This window comes from Sus scrofa, chromosome 1 (assembly GCF_054392235.1).
Source record: "Sus scrofa isolate SSC_HxYL_T2T_F1_AM1 chromosome 1, Sscrofa_HxYL_maternal_Yorkshire_Landrace_v2.0, whole genome shotgun sequence".
Classification (NCBI taxonomy): domain Eukaryota; kingdom Metazoa; phylum Chordata; class Mammalia; order Artiodactyla; family Suidae; genus Sus; species Sus scrofa.
In genome coordinates this window covers 75,507,539-75,529,007 of record NC_139383.1, presented here as the reverse complement: position 1 = coordinate 75,529,007, position 21,469 = coordinate 75,507,539, and the positions used below count along the sequence as shown (strand labels likewise).

The window sequence follows — 21,469 nt, the reverse complement described above, 5'->3', positions numbered from 1 at the left end:
GAAGGGATCAAGGTATAGTAGGGCATCCCCGGTTTACAGGTAGATGTCTGTCGAGGCCATGCCTCCAATAATGCACCATTCTATTATTCTAAGCAATGGAAAATTCTTGTTAGAATAGTGAGGGTAGTTCTGTGCTTTTCTGTTTAAGACAGACATGGAAAATCTGGAGATGCTCATATTCTTCTTTGTGTTCTACCCTCTCTGGAGTCAGAAAAACATAGAGGGAAGAAGGTGGCAGAGAAGAGAGGGAAAGAAAGCAGGATAGGGAGAAGTTACCATTGTGGCTCAGCAGTAATGAACCTGACTAGTATCCATGAGGATAAAGGTTCTATCCCTGGCCTTGCTCAGTGGGTTAAGGATCCGATGTTGCCATGAGCTGCAGTGTAGGTCGCAGTTGTGGCTTGGATTTGGTATTGCTGTTGCTGTGGCTGTGGCTGGTAGCTACAGCTCTGATTCGAACCCTAGCCTGGGAACTTCCACATGCCAAGGATGCAGCCCTAAAAAAGAAAAAAAAAAGGAGGAGGGGGACAATAAAAGACAAAAGAGACTGAAATTAGGAAATGTTGACTCTCCTTCAAAGACTGGAGAGTATTAGAAGGAGCTGAGCTTTCTCAATGTTCATACAAGGTCTTCACACAAGGTCTTAAAAATTTAACACATGCTGGTCTCTCTGGGAGTTTAGGTATCCTTCAGTCCCGTATTACTGTTATTAACTGATTTAACAGAAGATACTCTTATTATTATAAGTGACCTCCCACCTCCATGTCCATATAGTACCTTTTGGTAGCCTGGAATCTTTCTGAAGGATGAGTAAGGGTGTCTTGGACTTTTGGAGTTGGGGCTAACAGAATGCTTTCTATGCCATTCACAGTTCTGGAATTTCTTCTTCCGGTTGGACCCATTCCACTGTGATTTCTCGCACCTGAAGTTATTTCCTAAAATATTTCAAACCAAAGTGAATTAAATCTTTTGGATTTGTAAGTCCTGTGGTACTGGCTGTAGAGTTATCTCACAGCCACAACTGACCCCAAATTCATGTAAATGGCTGGGTACACAGCAGGTAGGAGGGGGTGGAAGAGAGAGGAGAGATGGGGAGGACAGCTGAGAGTAAGGGACTGAAGAGCAGAGAGATATTATCTTGCACAATGAAGGGGTGAGGCATTAAGTGTGACTATTTCCAGAATAGAGTTTCTAAAGTGCTCTGGAAAAAAAAAAAAAAAAAAAACCCTCTCCATTTTACAAGGTGTCTAGTTGGAGTGCTTTGTACAGTGGCCTCTGAAGAAACACAGCTGATGGACTTCATGGCTACAGGATCTGAAAAATCATCTCAGGGTGCCCATTGTGGTACAGCCTAAGCAGATGGAGGTGGCTATATATGCTGCCCTGCATAATGTAATAATGAAGCAGGGAGAGGTGGAGGGAGAGTGGAGGGAGAAGGGAAGAAGGAGGGGCAAGAAAAAAGGGAGATCTGTATTTTCAATATTTCTATTGGTTATGGGGCTATAGGGCATGATGGATGGAATTCTTTCACATTTTTCAAAATGTAACTAAAGTTACATTTCTTTCCTTCTAAAAGAAATTTAGGGAGTCCCCGTCGTGGCTCGGCAGAAATGAATCTGACTAGTTTCCATGAAGACGCAGGTTTGATCCCTGGCTTCACTCAATGCGTTAAGAATCCGGCATTGCTGTGAGCTGTGGAGTAGTTCACAGACGGGGCTCACATCTGGCATTGCTGTGGCTGTGGTGTAGGCCAGCAGCTGAAGCTCTGATTCGATTCCTAGCCTAGGAACATCCATATGCTGCAGGTGCAGCCCTAAAAAAAAAAAAAAAAAAAAAAAAAAAAGACAAAACAAAACAAAAAGAAATTTAGTTTCTTTCTAACTAAAAGAAAAGTATTACACCTTCAAAGGAAAGACTTGTTCTTCAAAGAGAAATAAGCTCTCCATAGCTGAATTACTGAAGGAGACATAAGGAAAATGAGGCAAAAGGAAAAAATCTTGGGTAAAAAGTCTATAGTGTCCATTTTGATTTTTTGTGAAGACCCTTGGACTATCCCAGTCTCCTGGAAATAATAGAAAATACCAGTTCAGAAGACTCAAGAGGTCTTAGAAGGGCTATGAGTGAGCTAATAGTACACGTATTTAATGTGTATAGGGACGAGCACTGAATGCACGGTTGTACATAGCACATATCATGTGACATCAGATTCCAGTCCTGGCACTTAGCTGGTGATCTTGGCTCTGTTACTTAACCTTTCAGAAACTGTTTCCCCATCTAGAAAAAACGGATGATATCCTCCATTTTCTGGGGCTGTTGAGAGGATTCCATGAGCCGAGGTATATCCATCATTTAGCTCCCTGCCTTGCCTGGATGATAGAAGCTGAAGTAAACCCTTAACTCCCTGACTTCCTCGCCTGCACTCAAAATCCCAACCATGCCCATTTATTGTTTCTATCCTTAATTTCTTTCTCTCTTCTAGCCTCTTCCTACAATTATGTTCATGTCTATTTTATTCTTAATTCTCCTACCCCCTCAAGGTTCCTCTTCAATTTTGACCCAACTTCTTAAAGAGTTATTACAGACCAAATGTTTGTGTCTCCCCCTAAATTCTTATGTTGAAGTCCTAACTCCCAGTGTGATGGTATTTGGATATGGGGCCTTTTGGGGGTATTTAGGGTTAGGTGAAGTCATAATCTGATAGAACCCTAATCTGATAGGGCTACTGTCATTATGAAGAGGAAGAGACACCAGAACTCTCTCTCTTTCTGTCCTGTGAGGACAGGAAGAATGTGGCCTCTGCAAGGAAGAGCACTCTCACTAGATGCTGACCATACAGGCTCCTAGATCTTCGACTTCTAGACTTCAGAACTATGAAAAAAATAAATTTCTGTTGTTTAGCCCTCCCAGTCTATGGTATTTTGTTATGGCTGCCCCAGCACACTAATGCAGGAGCTGTAAATATACCCTGCTTCTACATTTCTATCATTCTCTCACTCCTTCACTCTGGCAGTCTGGCTTTCACTCCAACCCCATTAGAACTGCTTTGTCAGAGTCAGCAATGAACGTTTGAGAATGTCAATTGCCTCATTTTAATCCCTCCTCTTCTGGTTCTTCCATCTACATTTAACTTTTTCCTCCTCTCCCTCTTCCTCCTTCTCCTCCTCTCTCCCCACCTCATCCCCCTCCTAAAAGTAATAGCTTTATCAAGGTATAACTGGCCTTCAATAAACAGCACATACTTAAAGTATACAATTAGATAAGTTTTGCCATATGTATACAACTGGGAAACCATCACTGCAATCAAAATAATGACCATAGCCACCCCTCCTACCTCATCCCCTTCATCAAGGAACTATTGCTCTGCATTCTGCAACTATAGATTAGAATACATTTCCTAGAATTTTATAAAAATGAAGTCACGCAGTATGTGACTTTTTGTCTGGCTTCATCCATATTGTTGTATGTATCAACAATTCATTTCTTTGCATTGCTAAGTAATATTCCATTACATGAATATGCCACAATCTGTTTATCCATTCATTTGGTGATAGACATTTGGGTTCTTTCCACTTCTTGGCTATTTTAAATAAAGTGGTTATAAACATTTATTATGCCTTTATTTATTTATTATGTAGGGATATTGATTTAATTTTTCTTAAGTAAATACCTAGGAGTGAAAAGGCTGGATCATATGGTAAGTATATATTTAACTTTCTAAGAAACTGCCAAACTGTTTCCCAGGGTAACTGGCCACTTTGTATTCCCATGTGTATGAGTTCTAGACCCTCCACATCCTGCCAAAACTCAGAATGGTCAGTTTAAATTTTAACCAGTCTAGTTGGTATGCAGTGGTTTCTAACTGGAATTTTAATTGAATTCCTTTAATAATTAATGCTGTTTAACATTGTTTTACATGTTTGTTTGCCATCTGTACACCTTCCTTGGTGAGTCATTTCTTCTTGAAATAATTCCCATCTTTGGTTTTGATAGCAGTGAACAACTTTATTCTCTCTTTCCTTCTTCTTCTCCCTCCTTTCCTCTTGTTCCCTTTCGATGTCTCCATCATTTATTACTCTTTACTATCCCATATTACTCTTTACTTTCCTGTCCCATATTTGTAGGAAAGTATATAAATTACCACACATATATATTCCCATATATATTATGATATATGCTCATATATTCATATATAAATAACTCTAATGCATTTCTGCCCCTCCATGTTCTGTGAATCTTTCCAGGCTATTATTCTAATGCCATCCTACCCCTGCTCTGTGCTCCTAGCCAGTGACTTTCAACACTTGCTCCCTAGATGGATCTCAGGGAGTGACTTATAAGGCTCTCAATCTGGACAACCCACTTATATTGTTTTACATATTGGTATTCTTCATAAGGCTAAATTAATTGAATAAAAGATTCCATATGTCAACTATGCATGAAAACCATAGGTGGGTGAAGCTGGGCTTCTCATTTTTTCCCCTAATACCTATCTGCCCTTTTATACTATCCTTGAGTATCTGAAGGCTCTTCTCTCTACTCAAAATGATCACATGTTCATCTCTGCTCATCAAAACTTATTGTTCAAGTTTTTCCAAATGCCCCCACTTTGTGCTGTCTCTTCTGGCTCCCCAGATGTGACCTCTCTTTTATTTAAATTACTTCTATAGCTTGTTGAATCTCTATTATTCCTTGTATTTGAAACACTTATGTGTCCTCTTTGACACACCAGGTATGAAACGTACTTCAGTGTTATCTAACGAGCCTAACTTCAAGTAATTACAGAATTAAGATTTGGGGGTTGAATTTTTTTTAAATCAATTTAACTTACTCTATCTCTGTTTCCTACTTAAGTATTTTATTTCAGTGGGAATTAGTATTTTGCAGTAGAAGTGGGGATTGAATATTCTTGCCATACATATAAAACTTACACTCTCTTATTAACATGAAGAGTAAAAAAACAGATGGACAGGTAAATAAATGTGATAAAGGGCAAATGCGGTGAGCTATATAGAATCCAAGGGCCTAAAGAATGTTTAAGTCCATCTGGAAAATTGAATTCCTAAAGTAATATTTAGTTTTATACCGAAATTATATTCATCAGTACATATTTACAAGAGAGAACTATACAGTTGTTTTCAAAAAGGACTAAAAATCTCTATGAACTGATTTGGAGTGATTTCTAGGATTAAGTGAAAAAAATGCAAAAGATTATTACACATAGATAAAATCCAAAACCCCTTCATGATAAAATCATTAAGAGGCTAGGAATAGGAGGGAATGTCATCCACCTAGTAAAAATTATCTAAGAAAAACTCATAGCTAACATCATACTTAATGGGAAATATTGAAAGCTTTCCACCTAAGAATAGGATAAGATAATAATATATACTCTCACCATTTCTATTCAACCTTGTACTGGAGGGTCTAGCTAGGGCAATTAGGCAAGAAAAAGTAATAAAAGGCATTCAGATTGAAAAGAGAATAATAAATTTATCTCTATTTGTAGATGACATAATCTTTTATATAAAAGATCCTAGGGAATACATACACACACAAAGTATTTACAAGTTTAGAAAGTGCAAGATACAAAGTATTTACAAGTTTAGAAAGTGCAAGATACTTCTATAAAGTAGTAATGAATACTGAAAATGAAAATAAGAAAACAATTCCATTTATAATAATAAAAAACTAAAAAATATTTTTGAAATTAATTTAACAAAAGTACAGAACTTGTACACTGAAAACTGCAAAGCACTGTTGAAAGAAATTAAAGAAGACCTAAATAAATGAAAAGACAGCCCATGTTCATGGATCAGAAGACTTAATATTGTTAAGATGGCAACAGTACTCAACTGATATACAGATTCAATGCAATCCCTGTCAAAATGCCAAAGGGTTTTCTTTCTTTTTCTTTTTTGGCTATGCCCAAGGCACATGGAGGTTCCCACGCCAGGGACTGAACCCACACCACAGCAGCCACCCAAGCCACAGCAGTGGCAACATTGCATTCTTAACCTGCTGAGCCACCAGAAAACTCCTAAAATGGTGCTTCTTTGAGGGGAAGTTGACAAGATGATGTTAAAATGCATATGAAAATGCAAGGGACCCAAAATGGCTAAAGCAATCTTGAAAAAGAGGAACAAAGTTGGAGAACTTGTACTTCTTAATTTCAAAGCTTAAAACAACTCTATAGTAATCAAAACACAGTGGTACTCGCACAAAATCAGACATTTAGATAAATGGAATAGAACTGAGAGTCCATAAATACACTCATATGTATGGTCAACTGATTTTTGTTAGGAGTGCCAGGATAGTTCAATGGGTAAAGATCACTCTTTTCAGCCAATGGTATTGGGACAGCTGGAAAACTACACTTGAAAGAATGAATTTGGACCCCTTACTTCACACTACATACAAAAATTAAACATAAATGAAACAGACTTGAATGTAAGAGCTAAAGCTATCAAACTTTTGGAAGAAAACATAGGAGTAAATCTTTGTGACTTTGGATTAAGCAATGTGATACCAAAAGAACAAGTGACAAAAGAAATATAGGTAAATTGGACTTATCAAAATGAAAAACTTCTGTTTCAAAGAACATCATCAAGAAAATGACCCTCAGAATGGGAGAAAATACTTGCAAATCATATATTTGATAAGGAACTTGGATTCAGAATATGTAAAGAACTCATAACTCCATAGTAAAAAGATAAAAAACCTAATTTTATAAAAGGGCAAAGGATTTGAATAGACATTTCTCTAACAGAGACATACAAATAGCCAATAGGTACATGAAAAGATGGTCAATGTCAAAAGTTATTAGAAAATACAAATCAAAGCCACAGTAAGATATTCTACCCCCATTAGGATGGCTAAAATATAAAAGAGAGATAATAGCAAGTGTTAGCAAAACTCAAAACATACATATACCCTTAAAAAAACTTCTTCATGAATGTTCATGGCAGCATTATTCATAATGGTCAAAAAGTAAAAACAACCCAATGCCTATCACCTGATGAATGGATAAATAAAATGTGGTATATCCATGTAATAGGACATTATTCATCTGTTAAAAACAAGACAAAACAAAACAAAACCCAAACTGAAGTGCTGGAACATGATTTGATATAGATGAAACTTGAAAACACTATGTTAAATGAAAAAATTCAGACATAAAAGGCCATATATATGTGTAATTCCATTTATATGAAATGCCCAAAATAGGCAAATCTATAGAGACAGAAAGTGGATTACTGGTTGCTAGGAGCTAAGGGAAGTGGGGAATGGGGATTGACTGCTCATAAGTACCAGATTTTTTTTTTTTGAGAATGAGGAAAATGTTCTGGAATTTGATAGTAGTGATGATTTCATGAGCTTGAGAATTATACATTAAAGGAGTGAATTTTATGCTATGCGAATTATGACTTAATACAACTAAAAAAATCTGGCAGGAAAAGAGAATATATTTTGTCTTACCTTTTGTGAAAAAAAGAAGGGCAAATGTATCTCCTTACTTTTGCAAAAAGAAATATAGAAAGGATAAAACAGAAAAGAATGGAATCATTTATCTTCAAAGGGTAGGGGTGGAGGAACAGGATATATCTGCTAGTTGACTCTAGTCAATATTACAGAGTTACATACAATGGAAAAATTATTAGCAAATCACTGAAAATTAACAGGTCCAGTAAGAATTTGATCATGTGTAGGTTCATAGTAGGAAAGATGGAAGGGCGGGAAAGAGGGAAAGAAAGAAGATTAAAAAGATAGGGAAAGGGAGGGAAAAAAGAGGAAAAGAGAAGAAGGGAAAGAGGAGGATGGGAAGAAGGAAAGGACTGAGGAGGAGGGGAGAGGGAGAGAGGGAATGATGGGGCAGCTGGACAGTAGCTGGCAGTATTGGTAGCATGTCTCAGGCTTCTCCATCTTACAGGCTGACCTTGACATCAGCAGGACAGCCCCCTCGGGGAGTGTGATAGAAGGACGCCTGCTGGAGAGCCACCATTAAAGCATTTTTCTGAGTAGCTTGGCACGCAAGGGTCACTTGCATATTTTCCACTCCCGAATGTAGCAGGAGCTAAAGGAAGAAAATGTGAAAGATATTAGGAATTTATCTCATGAAAGAAAGAGGTGAAGGAGTTCCTGTTGTGGCTCAGTGGTATTGAACCCGACTAGTATCCATGAGGATGGGGGTTTGATCCCTGGTCTCACTCAGTGGGTTAAGAACCCCACATTGCTTTGGCTGTGGCATAGGCCAGCAGCTGTCGCTCTGATTCGACCCCTACCCTGGGAACCTCCCTATGTCGCAGTATGGCCCTAAAAAAAAAAAAAAAAAAAAAAAAAAAAACAAAGAGGGTAAAGAGTGAGGAGTTCCACTTTCTAAGCATGTAAATATATGGATCAAACTGCTGGATATGCTTGCTCCTCAGCCACAAGCCTGAATCTGTTCTCTCCCTAAGCAGCTTTTCATCTCTTGAAGGCAGGTTCCAGGCGTGACAGCTCTGTGTCTGGACATGGTCAGGTTTCCCGAATTGTCAAAAAAGGATGAGTAGGCTCTGATTAACTAGCAAGCATGTGCTCAAAGGTAGGCTCTTGTGAAACAAGATTAGACATACACACAAATACAGACCTACACATATAGAAACAAAAAAGTCCATCCGAGTGGGGGGGGAAATAGCACTAGGTTTAGAGAGATCAAAGCTCCAATGACAAGTATATGGTTCAAAGGCTCTGTGCAAAGATGGTAAGATGGATCACTACATGTGCTTCTTTTTAATATGGAATAGAGATTATCACAAGTGGTTCTGCACTCAAACAAGGCAGGGCCACCTTTCTCTCTCTCTTTCTTTTTTGATTTTTAGGGCCCCACCCATGGCATATGGAGGTTTCCAGGCTAGGAGTCGAATCCGAGCTACAGCTGCCAGCCTACACCACAACGACAGCAACACAGGATCCGAGCCGCATCTGCAAACTACACCACAACACACGGCAATGCCAGATCCTTAACCCACTGAGCGAGGCCAGGGATGGAATCCACAACATCATGGTTCCTAGTCAGATTCGTTTCTGCTGCTCCCACCTCATTATTTATGAAGTGGGAAGATTTTCTTATATATGGGGGTCAAACGCATATGAATTAAATATTATAATTTTTAAAGGAATATATGAACAAATTGCTTAATTTTACTTAAGTTTCTTTAAAAGAAATTTACCTTTAGAATGGCTTCCTTTGTATAAAAACTAAATTTGCCAACTTGGTTATTATCCACCTCAGAGATGGCCAAGACCAGAGTAGCAGGAGAATATCTGCAAGAAGAAACATGACATTGTTTTGATGTGCCATGCCCTCAGGAGATGTCAGTTCTGATGGGACAGAATGACATATGACCAGCTCTGAGACATTGGTAGGAACAGCAAGAACAGATTTTATGCTAGACTTGGTATTTCCACCCAAAGACTAAAGGGCTCCAGGGTCTTTTTGGTCTGTTTTGGCCTTGATCGCTGGGCAGTTTGGTTGTAATGGTTATCTACACTGGAGTGTCTGACATGTGTTTCTTTTGATCACCATTCCATGGCTCTCTCCTGTTTTTCCGTTTATCTTCTTGACCTCACTCACACAGGCTCCTCACTGACTCAGCCCCCTTTGCTCACTTCTCGCCCTCTCCCATGGCTCCAACAATCATCTAAATGTTCTTTGCAGCCATGTTTCTACCTTGAGACGTGGTCCTTTGTCCATAACTGTGAGACTTGGTCAAGTTAATTTAATAACTATGATCCTTGGTTTCTTCATCTGTAAATGGAATTATCACCTATCTTGTAAGATTATGCAAATATTAAGTGAAATAATATACACAAATGTGTTTTTCAAAATATAAGTCACTATGCTCATATTTGGTATATGTTGTTGCTGTAGTAGCACTCCAAAGTGATAACTTGAAGGAATTAACAGACATAAAACAAATACAAATTCAAGACACAAGTTCCTTGGTTGTGTAAATCTTCCTCTGGTAATTCAGAAAGCTCCTCAGATCTTAAAGGATTTCTGGGGCATCTCTGGGAGGATCATTCACCACTTGGCCAGACCACAAAGCATTCAGACAGTTTGTGCTGATTGGTTGATTCTAGCTGAACAAAAGCATGACCCAAAATATGCCCAGAAAATATTCACAGCAGTGCAAAATACCAGCTCTGGCAGGAGGCCCTTAATGAGCTAGAGAACAGCTTGGCTCCAGGTTGGAGAGAGCCTTGCCTGAGGCCCAATCATACTTTTTTCTGCCTTCAGTTCTGTGAGGTATCTTTGTAGCCTTACATAAATTACCTTTTTGGTTTAGATTGTGCAGCAGGATAGAGCAGAGAGATTTTGCTTCTAGGAGACATATGACAATGGCAGGAGACATTTGTGACTACCAGAAATGGGAGAACTAGTGGCATCTGGTGCATAGAGGCCAGGGGTGCTATTAAACCACCTCTCATTTACAGAACACCCCTCTCCAAGAAAAGAGATTTACAGTTTCAAGTTTCAAAAGTGCTGAGGTTGAGAAATTCTGGGATACTATCATCCCAACCCCCTTCAGATACACTTTAGCAAAACAAAAGTGACTTTCCCTCCTCTTGAGTTATCTTTGCCTTCCTTGGGGCAGGACCCACAGCAGGAATTTCCAGGGATAGAACTAAGACCCTTAGGGGAAGGGCAGACTAGCAGAGAAGGAAAGAAGGAGGAAACAAGTTTCTTCCTGGTAAACAGCAAAGGCTGGCTCTGTGTGGAGTTCCCGTTGTGGCTCAGCGGCTAGTGAACCTGACTAGCATCCCTGAGGATGTAGGTTCTATCCCTGGTCTTGCTCAGTGGGTTAAGGATCCGGTGTTGCCATGAGCTGTGGTGTAGGTTGCAGACGTGGCTAGGATCCCAAGTTGCTGTGGCTATGGTTAGGCCGGCGGCTACAACTCTGATTGGACTCCTACCTGGAAACCTCCATATGCCACTGGTACAGCCCTAAAAAGGACAAAAACACCCCCCCCCAAAAAAAAACAAACCAAAACCAAAACCAAAAAAAAGGCTGATTCTGTGTAGGGGAGAAAGATTCCTTTCCCCCACTGAGTAGATTCATGATCTATTACTAGTAAGAGTGTTTTCTTTGGGGCAATGGGCTAAAACTATGGTGCATGAAAAAGAGGTTCCACTGGTTTAAGTCCATTTCTTTTACTTGCCAACAAAAGAGCCTCTCTGAGGTATTGCCTGCCATACATGTTAGATTTGTACATTGCATTAGAATTTTGAAGAAACAGCTGCTCAATAAACTTTACTGAGGAGTTCCTGTCATGGCTCAGTGGTTAACAAACCTGACTAATAACCATGAGGATACAGGTTTGATCCCTGGCCTTGCTAAGAGGGTTAAGGATCTGGAGTCACTGTGAGCTATGGCGTAGGTTGCAGATGTGGCTTGGAGCCTGCCTTGCCGTTGCTGTGGTGTAGGCCAGCAGCTGCAGCTCTGATTTGACCCCTAGCCTGGGAACCTCCAAGTGCTGTGGGTGCAGCCCTAAAAAAGCAACAAACAGACAAACAAACAAAACCCAAAAAACCTTACTGACTTCTTCCTGGTCCCAGGGAAAATGAGATCAGGGATATGGTAAGGGACCCATGGTTCTTGCACCGTCAGACAATCCTCATACTCCTTTCTACCTGGAAGCAACATGGTCACAAGGCCACTGCTGAGCCTGTGATTCCACCCATTTGAACTCTCTAATATGATCCTCCCATTTCTCAGGTATTTGGTGTTTTTAAATCTGATTATCCCCCTTGACTGAGATCTTATTTTCCCCCTTTTCTGAGAAAGAAAGAAAAAGAAAAATACTGACATCATAGCAGATAGATTATAAGGGAGAGAATTCAGAATGCAATTGCATTTGCACAGACAGTGGTGACAGAAATTATTTTTACTGGCCATTCATCCCATTGCTACATTATTTTATTTTGATTCTCTCAAGGCTCACCTGTCTACACGATCACTGTCCTCCAGCAGAGAGGTTATAAAGACAGGAGGTGGATGGGCCACCTTGTCCTCATGTGATGCAAATTCAAAGTGAACAGGCCTCATATACAAATGGAACTCTTCAAAACCCATCTCAGATGCCAGTTCCTTATAGAGACTAAAGGAAAAAAAAAAAAGAAAAAAAAAAAAAAGGCAAGAATGTTTGCTATTATTGTCCCCTAGAAGGAAGGTAAGTGGTAAGAAAACCAAACCATCTGAATATACACAAGAGCAAAAGTCAAAACAAAAGTAAGCCAAGTCTGGTGTGAACTGAATGAGTCACAAAGATTTTGAGCTGGCCCTAAACTCTGACAGTTAAAGATAGTAATTAAAGTGGGAGGAGATATGCTTGGGCACTTCCTCAACTCTCATTTCCTGCAAGCTGTCTTCAGAGCCCTCCTGAGTTCACCAGTATTGCCCTCAGTGGAAGGTTCACAATTTTGCCTTAGAGCTCCTCATGTCTGACCCTTCTGTCCTGTCCTTGGGGAACTTTGTTCTCCTGGACCCAGGATCTCCACACTTCTGCCGCATGATCACTCTCTCTCCTTTTTTTTTTTTTTCCCAAATTTATTTATTTATTTATTTATTTATTTATTTATTTATTTAAGTAGCCCTCCTCTACCACCCACGCCATGTTACTGGCCTTGTTGGAGACCCTGCAGGACCCTGTGCAGGTCACTTGGATGGACTGGAAGGGCAGCAGCCAGGCACACACCCCCCACCAGCAGCTTCCTCAGGGTATGGATGATGCAGTCGTGGCTCAGGCGGACCTTGCAGAGCTGCACCCGTTGCATGCCAGAGAAGCACTCCAGCTTCTCCTCTTTATTTTCAAATCCTGGTATTTCCCAGGGTTCCAAACTCAGTCCTCTTCTCATCTTCTCCATGCCCTCCTTGGAGAGTTTGTCATTTCAACCCCAGGCTCTAACCATCACCCTCTGTGTGAGAACCTGTGACCCCATCTCTATCCTGTTTTAACTCTGAGCTTTACTCTCATGTCCATAGCTTGCAGCAAGGCTCCATTTGATGTTATTCTGGCATTTCAGCCTTGTGTGTCTAGAATACCTTCTTCTCCTCTCTTAGCCCCATTCCACCATATTTCTTCATCTTGAGAAGCTGGTACATTAAGGTTGAGTTCAAATGGCACCTATATTAGTTTGCTAGGCTGTAAAACAGTACCATAAACTGGGTGGCTTAAACAACAGACACTTTTCAGTTCTGGAGGATACAAGTCTGAAATCAAGTGTTGCAAAGTTGGTTCCTTCTGAGGGTTTTGAGTAACAGATCTGTTCTAGGCCTCTCTCCTTGGCTTATAGATGCTCATCTTGTCTTTGTGTCTTCACATAGCTTTCCATCTCTTGTTTCTGTGTCCAACTTTCCTCTTCTGTAAGGACATCAGTCATACTAGTTAAGAGCCCACCTTAGTAATTTCATTTTAACTTGATTACCTCTGTAAAGACCCTATTTCTAAATAACGTCACATTCTGAGGTACTACGGTTAGGGCTTGAACATATGGATTTGAGGAGTATACAATTCATCCCTAGGCCCTCTTCTATGGAGCTTTCTCAGATTTACTTTGAAAGAATGAAACACACCACTTCCCATGCTCCCATGGTGCTTTGTTCATTAGGATTAAGATATGATACATTAAACTATATTAGGGATAACTTGTACATTGTGAGCTCCCTGAGAACAAGGGTCAGAAATTATGAGGATAATAAAAATATCTTGGCTCATCATTTGAATTCTGCTTCTACTACTTTCTAGTTACGAGAGCTTAGGCAAATTGCTTAACTTTTTTGAGTCTCTCTACCTTCTCACTGGTAAAATATTTATAAGCTATCATATCGTATCAAAAGGATATCATATCATAAGAATATTCTGAAAATTAAATACATTAAGTCCCCAGAACAGACCTTGGTCACAGTAGGCCCCAGATAGTGGTAATGGTGGATGACTGGACTCTTGGTGCCTTCAGGGCCTCTCATGGGGTCCAGAACACAACAGAACCTACACAGATGTGCAACAAATCCTCACATTCCATATTTTCCTTTTAGGGAATATGTTCACTTAAATGTCTTACCATCTCATGCTCATACCTAAAACCTAACTCGCTAAGCGTTCTCTCTCTCTACACTTGTTTTACTTTCTATTCTCTGCCAGACCTAGATGCTGTCACTGACTCAGCCTTTCCTTTCTCACGGCTCTCCACTTCTGTGCTGCTACTCAACTTCATTATATTTGAGAGGAAATCCCATCAGTGTCCATTGAGTGCCTGGTGTGGGTCATGCTTCATGCCAACTGATAGGATACTGTGGAAAACAACATGGACTTAGCTTTTCCATTTAGGGAGCTCACACTGGCAGGAAAACCAGTAAACCAATAGTCAGCATCTAATTAAAAGGCAATGGCTGAATAGAAAGGAAGCCAGGTATTTGGAAGAGAAGTCAGTCTAGCCCAGTGGTCAGAGGCATGTGGGAGAAGAAACGAGGGAGGGAGGGCAGAAAGCCATTATTTCAGTCATTTAGAAAGGTCACCCTGGCCACTGTGGTGGCACAGATGGGGCAGGGCTTGTAGGCAAGGAGACCCATAGTCTATTATCCTCCATCTGGATCCCTAGTCCCTCTACTGACCGTGCTAAGTGTACACTCTCCAGACTCATTTCTATCAGCCGATGGCGGAGGGTCAAGATTTCTAAAAGTTTGGAATATGTCTCCAAAAGCAGCATATGAGAATCTTGGCCTTGGTTCTGTCCTTCATTTGCTGCAGACTTGAGTGCAAGCAAGCCTATCTCCCCCACGAGAAAGGGATTTCGCATCACTTTAGTTGAAAACAGCTGAAAGAAAACAAAATAACCTTTTAAAATACAAAAAAAGAAGTTTGACATATTAAGCATATGTCAGCAGCACAGACTCTGGATCCAGAGTCCCTGGGCTCAAATCCTAGATCTACCACTTACGGACTGTGAGATTTGGGGCAATTTATTGAATTTTTCTGTTTCTCAATTCCTCATCTATAAAGTGGGGATAAGGATAATAAAAGGACCTAATGGAAACTAATAGATCATAACTATATCACAGGGTTGTTGAAAGGGTTGAGTTAATATATGAGAAAGTGCTTGGTACGTAGTATTTGCTATTATCATTATTATAAATGTTTTAAGCCAAAATATGAAGTAGAAATGACAAAGAGAACCTAACTAGAAATAGGAGTCTCTGGTATTTTTCAAGCATTTTAGTGACTAATAACAATAATAATCTTATAAACCTCTCTAATTGAAGTTTTAAACTTTCAAAGTATTTTCATATATATTAACTCATTTTTATTTTCATAAGATCCCCATGATGTAGGCATCACAGATACCACTATTTCCATTTTATCAGTGAGGGGTCTGAAGCAACACAGAAATTTCTAAGGTCACACAACAGTACCAAGGGTAAACTTAGGTTTCCTAGTTCCAAGCTGCAGTTTTATAGTCTATCAAGCTGCCCCTGCAGTGCTCTTCCATTCTGAGGCAGCCTTGGGTGATCTGTGAAGTAACGACATTGTTCTTTAACTCCTTTCTGCCCTGGTTGGCTCCTCTACTCTGAGGAGCTTTGCTACACTCTAATATACCACTTCCAGCAAGGACCCACTTGGGGACCCCCTAATCTGCCTTTTCTGGTTTAGCTTCCTAAGGGTGGATTCACTTATATACCAAAAGCCTACTCAAGGATGAAACTTTTATTCTATTATTATTTTTTTTTTTCTTTGCTTTTAAGGGCATGCCTGCAACATATGGAGGTTCCAAGGCTAGGGGTCTTGTCGGAGCTACAGCTGCCGGCCTACACCACAGCCACCACAACTCGGGATCCGAGCCACATCTGCAACCTACACCACAGCTCACGGCAACGCCGGATCCTTAACCCACTGAGCAAAGCCAAGGACTGAACTGACAACCTCATGGTTCCTAGTTGGATTCTTTCCTCTCTGCCACAATGGGAACTCCTAAGGATGCGACTTTTAGACTCTTAAAGTCTTTCAAAGTGAAAAAGAGATTTATTAAATTAATTTCCTGTTTGTCTTCTGAGGGCAATACTTGCCCTATTTTCTGGCCCAAAGATTAATCTGAATATTTAATATTTCTAGATCCCAATCTGAACACACTTAAAAGATAATAATCAAAACTCTGTAACACCAATGGGAGACTATATAGGTGTCCTAGATATTCATTATGATTTATAAGATAATTTAAAATACATTAAAAAAAAATCTCATAACATAATACAATGTGAAAGCAATTCTCAATAAATGATAGTACGATACATGGCTGGTAATTTGGGGAAAAATTCTATTTTGAGCCATATCTCACGCCACATGTGCATGTGTGCATGCAAACACATACACACACACTCCAGCTGGAATACAAAAAGGAGTTATATATTTTAAAAATAAAATAAAAACCTTAATAAATTAGAATAAAATAAGACAAACATGAAACATCTGTAGGAAGTTTTGCTTTCTGGATTTAGGAGAATAGAAGAAATCACAAAGAAAAGATAAATAGTTTTGGCTATATTAAAATAAAAGTTTCTGTTAAAAAATAAAAAGATAAACTGAGGGGAAGTATTTGCAGAAAATATGATGGACAAAAGGGTTAAAGGGCTTTTTTTTTTTTTTTTAAAGAAAAGCCCATATAAGTGGATAAATGACATTAGGATTCCAAGAGATTAATAAACTAAGGGAAAGAACAGAAAATTCACAAAAAAATACAGCTAGTCATAAGGCATTTGGAAGAATACTTAATTTCAACAAATAGCAAGGAAAGAAAATTAACAGTGTAATGGGACCTTTATATATAATATGTACATATTAGCACAGACATCTTACGCTTATACCTAGTATTGTAGGGTTAGTAGCAGAGTGGTACTATTGGTGGTATTATAATCGGTGGTACAATGCTTCTAGAAAGTGACCTACCAAAATATATCCAAAGACTACTTAGATTTTGTCTCAGCAAATCTACTTCCAAGAATCTACCAAAAGGAACTTATTTAAAATATGAAAAAAATCTGTAAGTATGGAGATGTACCTTATAGCATTTTTTTTTTTTTTTTGTCTTTTTAGGGCCATACCCACAGCATATGGAAGTTCCCAGGCTAGGGGTCGAATTGGAGCTTCAGCTGCCAGCCTACACCACAGCTACAGCAACATGGGATCCAAGCAGAATCTGCGACCTACACCACAGTTCACCGCAATGCGGGATCCCCAACCCACTAAATGAGGCCAGGGATCAAACCTAAGTCCTCATGGATACTAGTTGGATTCGTTACCACTGAGCCATGGCGGGAACTCCCAAGTATTTTTAATATAATGAAAAATTGGAGGCTACTGGAATGCTCATCAATAGGGAAATGGCTGGACGAGTTCTGATTCATCACTTAAGGGAATTATGTGGTCATAAAGGTGAAAGAGTACAAAGACTAGTTAGCAATATGGAAAAATATATAATATGACGTTAACAGAGAAAAACAGGAGATAGTGTATGAAGTGATATGATTAGAACTTTGTAAAATATGTATATGAATAATACTTGAATTTAGAAAAATAATTACAAATGCATTTTATTAGTTAAATTTAGATGATTTTTTTGTTTTCCTCTTCTGATAAAATTCTGAATTTTAATTTTTTTTGATCAACTTAAAATTAATTTTAAAAAAAATAAAACTTTAGTTTGGGCAGGAAGGGATAGGAGGTCGAGGAAGACCTGTAGAACAGACATGTTTGGCAGCTGAAGCCCTTGAAAGTTTCTTCATCCTAAAGCAAGTACCCACACAGAGTAAGGTAAAATTGGGAACCCAGGCTCAACTGTAACAGTCTTAACAGAAAAAGAAAAGACTTAAACTCCAATTACAAACACCATGTAAATCATTGGGCCACAGTTTGGACCAGAAAGCACTGGAGCTGGGAGGGGCTTTAAAGATCATTGAGCTCACCTCCACCCTCCTCCTCAAATATACAAACATAATGTTACAGAACTGGAAGGTAAAGTGCAGGGTCACACAATAAGTTAATGGCAGGGCTGAACTTGAGCCTGGGTCACTGACTCCTCTACCAGATCTCAGCTGAGGACAAAAAGAGTACATTTTAGGAAGAGTCTTGGAAAGAAAAAATAACAATTATAAGTATGTATTGTTAAAATATAAATAATAAACCAGAAAATATTTTCCTCTTTAAATCATTACTGTAGCAGCATCCTGATAAACCAGAAACTTTGACCAAAACTGAAAAAAAAGAACATAAAAATGTTGGCAAGCCTTAGAACTATGATCTGTCTCTGGCCAAATAGAGGGAAATAGAGCCAAACATAAAACCAAAGCTAAGCAGTAACATCTGGGAGGAAACATTCTCTTTGCCAAGGACCCACCTACTTGCTTCAAGAACCTACATCTTTCTGGAGCTGTGCGCTGTACCAGGACTCCGGCTTGGCTGGAGTGAACCATATATCCAGGGCCAGCTGCAGCACGCGTCTCTCCAGCAAAGTGAGGGCGTGGGCTGATGTGGGCTGGCAGGTGTGGCAGGCCTCCCTGAGGAGGTGCTCGAGGGCCCTGGGAATGTGTGAAGCCAGGCCCAGAGAAGGGTGGAACTCCAGCAGGTAAATATTTTTCAAAGCTGGGCTTAATGAAGAGAAACAATTAACAACAAATTTACACAGTGAAGAACTTAACCTGCTTCCAAAGATATCTGGATTTTATATTTTTCAAGACCAATAAAACACTCTTATAATCTAGGGCATTATAAAAAACCAGAAGCTCAAAGGGGCCTAGAGGCTGTCCAGGGAACCCACTAGGTAATACAGAATGTTCTTTGCTTTAATGTGAACTCTTTTAAAATTGGAAGACAGGAGTTCATTCTAAAATCCAAGAAGGAGATTTATTGTAAGTAAAATCATTATGCTAGTCACCCTAAACTTACACAGTGCTGCGAGTCAATTACATCTCAATAATTTGAAAAAAAAGATTCTAAAATTGTGTTATGGCAAACCTGTCAATATTTCTATAATCAATACTTAGCCAAATATTTGAAAACAAAATAACTTAAGAGTGATTAAATATTAAATAACTTCTGTGGCTATTTCTATTTTTCACCTGATTCTTTATTCTTTATTTCCCCTAAATGATAATGGATTAAGACAATTTTTAAGTTCTATACAAAACTGCTAGAATCATTCATGTTTACCATCAAAATGATATATTTTATAAATAATTGAGACCAGAAATGATAAAATGTTTTCAGGTTATTCTTTGGAAATAAGGATATAGCAACGGTCAAGGGCCCTTCTATGCCTACACAGAACTAAAGAACATAAATACTTCTTAAATCCATGCACATGGGATCCTTCTTAGTCCTAGATCTTAGAAAATACAACCCTAAATCTGGAAAGGGTTCTCATCAAGCACGTATCATTTGCTTTTAAGACTATTCAGATGGCCTTAGCATCCGCATAGTCCTAGCATGATCCTTGCTGTAGCATACAAACACAGAGCTGGTGTCTCACACTTACTACAGTGAAAAAAAAAAAAATCAGTCCTGAGTAAGATCTTCAGAGAAAATACAGTCTTGGGCCTGGAGCTCCCAGGGCCCTTTCTTAAGAGACAAGGTTAGAATCTCAGTAACGAGATCCAATGGCACCCTACCCATGGGATGCCTCTCCATGGGATGACGTACCAAGAGGACATCATAGCCCACTGTGGCAATTTCTTACTGAAAGTCTGCTTGTATTGCTGGGCTATACACTTCCCAGGGGCAGGGCTACACCTCTGTTGTTCACATCTGTGTCCCTAGCTCCAAGCACACTGCCCATATAGCTACATAAAAAATATCTGTTGAATGTTGAAAGGAGTTGGACAATTTCTCTACCCATTTGGAGGCAACAGAGAGGTTGTGATCTTGGACTATTCAGACTTACTTGGGGCTTTTCACCAGCTTCCTTGATCCTCTGTAACCTCAGAGGTTGGAAAGGAATAGTGGCGGGGGAATCATATTGCATATCAAGGGGGTGACTTTATGTACTCCCTCTGAGTGGTCTCAAGAAATTTAAACTCCTCCTTAAAGGGGTGGGGGTGGGTCACAAGGTGAATCTGCAGAAATCTTTCAGTTAACACTTGCTAGAATAAAGAAATTCCTTTTTGAGAAATTTTAAGCACATTCATGTTTCATATATGTTGGCCTGTGTGGCGCCTCTGAAAAATCCTCTGACGGTATTTCAAAAGCAACTAGGTTTTTTTTTTTGTTTTTTTTTTTTGAGAACTTCTCAAGGAAATGGAGGTTCTGCACACAGTGGCATGTTTAAAATTCCTATTCTTTATTTACAAAGTGAATAGACAAAAAGACAAAAAAAAAATTATTAGGAGTTCCCATCGTGGCGCAGTGGTTAACGAATCTGACTAGGAACCATGAGGTTGCGGGTTTGATCCCTGCCATTGCTCAGTGGGTTAACGATCCGGCATTGCTGTGAGCTGTGGTGTAGGTCGCAGACGTGGCTCAGATCCAGCGTTGCTGTGGCTCTGGTGTAGGCTGGCAGCTACAGCTCCAATTAGACCCCTAGCCTGGGAACCTCCATATGCCGCGGGAGCGGCCCAGAAATGGCAAAAAGACAAAAAAAAAAAAAACCAAAGTGAATAGATATTAAGTATGCAAAGTAATCCCTCTCCTGTGGCTTTTATATTTATTTCTTTCATCTCCAAATACTAGAGAGATGCTTTGTAGAATAGTATTAGACTTAACATCATACCCTTAAATTATCCAGAAATTAAATGTAAAACATCTAAAGACAACATCAGCTTACCAGCTATTGTTGATGGAAATGAGCTGTTTGCAAATTATGTTAAGGGGAAGTCCAAATGTATTCCTATTATCTGGATGGCCTTTTCGCCAAAGCCTCTGGACATACTCCCGCTGACGCTCTATCTAGAAATGTCGCATAAAAGCTAAAATTAGAAAAGTTAAACTTTCCCATGGATGTGAGTTATGAGCCTTGGCATGAGAAGCACAGAACATCAGCCCTTTGCATCTCTTCATTATTTGACTAATTTTCACTCAGGCATGGGTTTTGGGGATTCACTCACACAGAGACATGCTTGCCTTTTAGTCTAAGCCAAGGGTCAGCCAGGAAAAGCAAAGGCCACCAGCTTCAGGCAATCTTAAGAAGCACAAGAAAACTTCTCTTTTTGTCAGATAATTTGACTAAAATGAAAAAATTCTAAGCAGACCTAAGGTAACTGTATTGCAACAACTGTTATCTCCTAGCTTTTCCCCAGAGGACAAAGACTGTGATCATTTCTTATAGTGTCCTTAAAATACAACCTTTAAAAAACATATAATTTTATGCATTAATGTCCTACAAGGGGGTAGGTTTAGTCTTTTACTACCAATAAACTCTGTGATTGGATGAAAATAGGTTGTCAATTCT

General features: G+C 39.4%; 1 protein-coding gene across 24 annotated transcripts in view; it reads right to left on the bottom strand.

Moving 5' to 3' along the window:
• The window catches only part of CCDC162 (coiled-coil domain-containing protein 162), a 204,536-nt gene that overhangs the window by 77,996 nt on the left and 105,071 nt on the right, over positions 1-21,469 (bottom strand). For 18 of the 24 annotated variants that reach the window (XR_002343788.2, XR_014806635.1, XR_014806634.1 and 15 more), the window contains 7 exons: positions 20,846-20,967; positions 18,446-18,674; positions 14,652-14,854; positions 11,983-12,138; positions 9,207-9,300; positions 7,934-8,071; positions 778-935 (listed from right to left, as the gene is read on the bottom strand). Coding sequence is in view for 21 of the 24 variants with exons in the window: in XM_021090803.2 (XP_020946462.2) it covers positions 778-935; positions 7,934-8,071; positions 9,207-9,300; positions 11,983-12,138; positions 14,652-14,854; positions 18,446-18,674; positions 20,846-20,967 (1,100 nt within the window). In the remaining 3 variants the exon portion in view is untranslated. Of the gene's footprint in view, positions 1-777; positions 936-7,933; positions 8,072-9,206; positions 9,301-11,982; positions 12,139-14,651; positions 14,855-18,424; positions 18,675-20,845; positions 20,968-21,469 lie in introns of those variants that run through there. The other 6 variants (XM_021090834.2, XM_084961879.1, XM_084961888.1 and 3 more) reach the window with 4 other exon arrangements.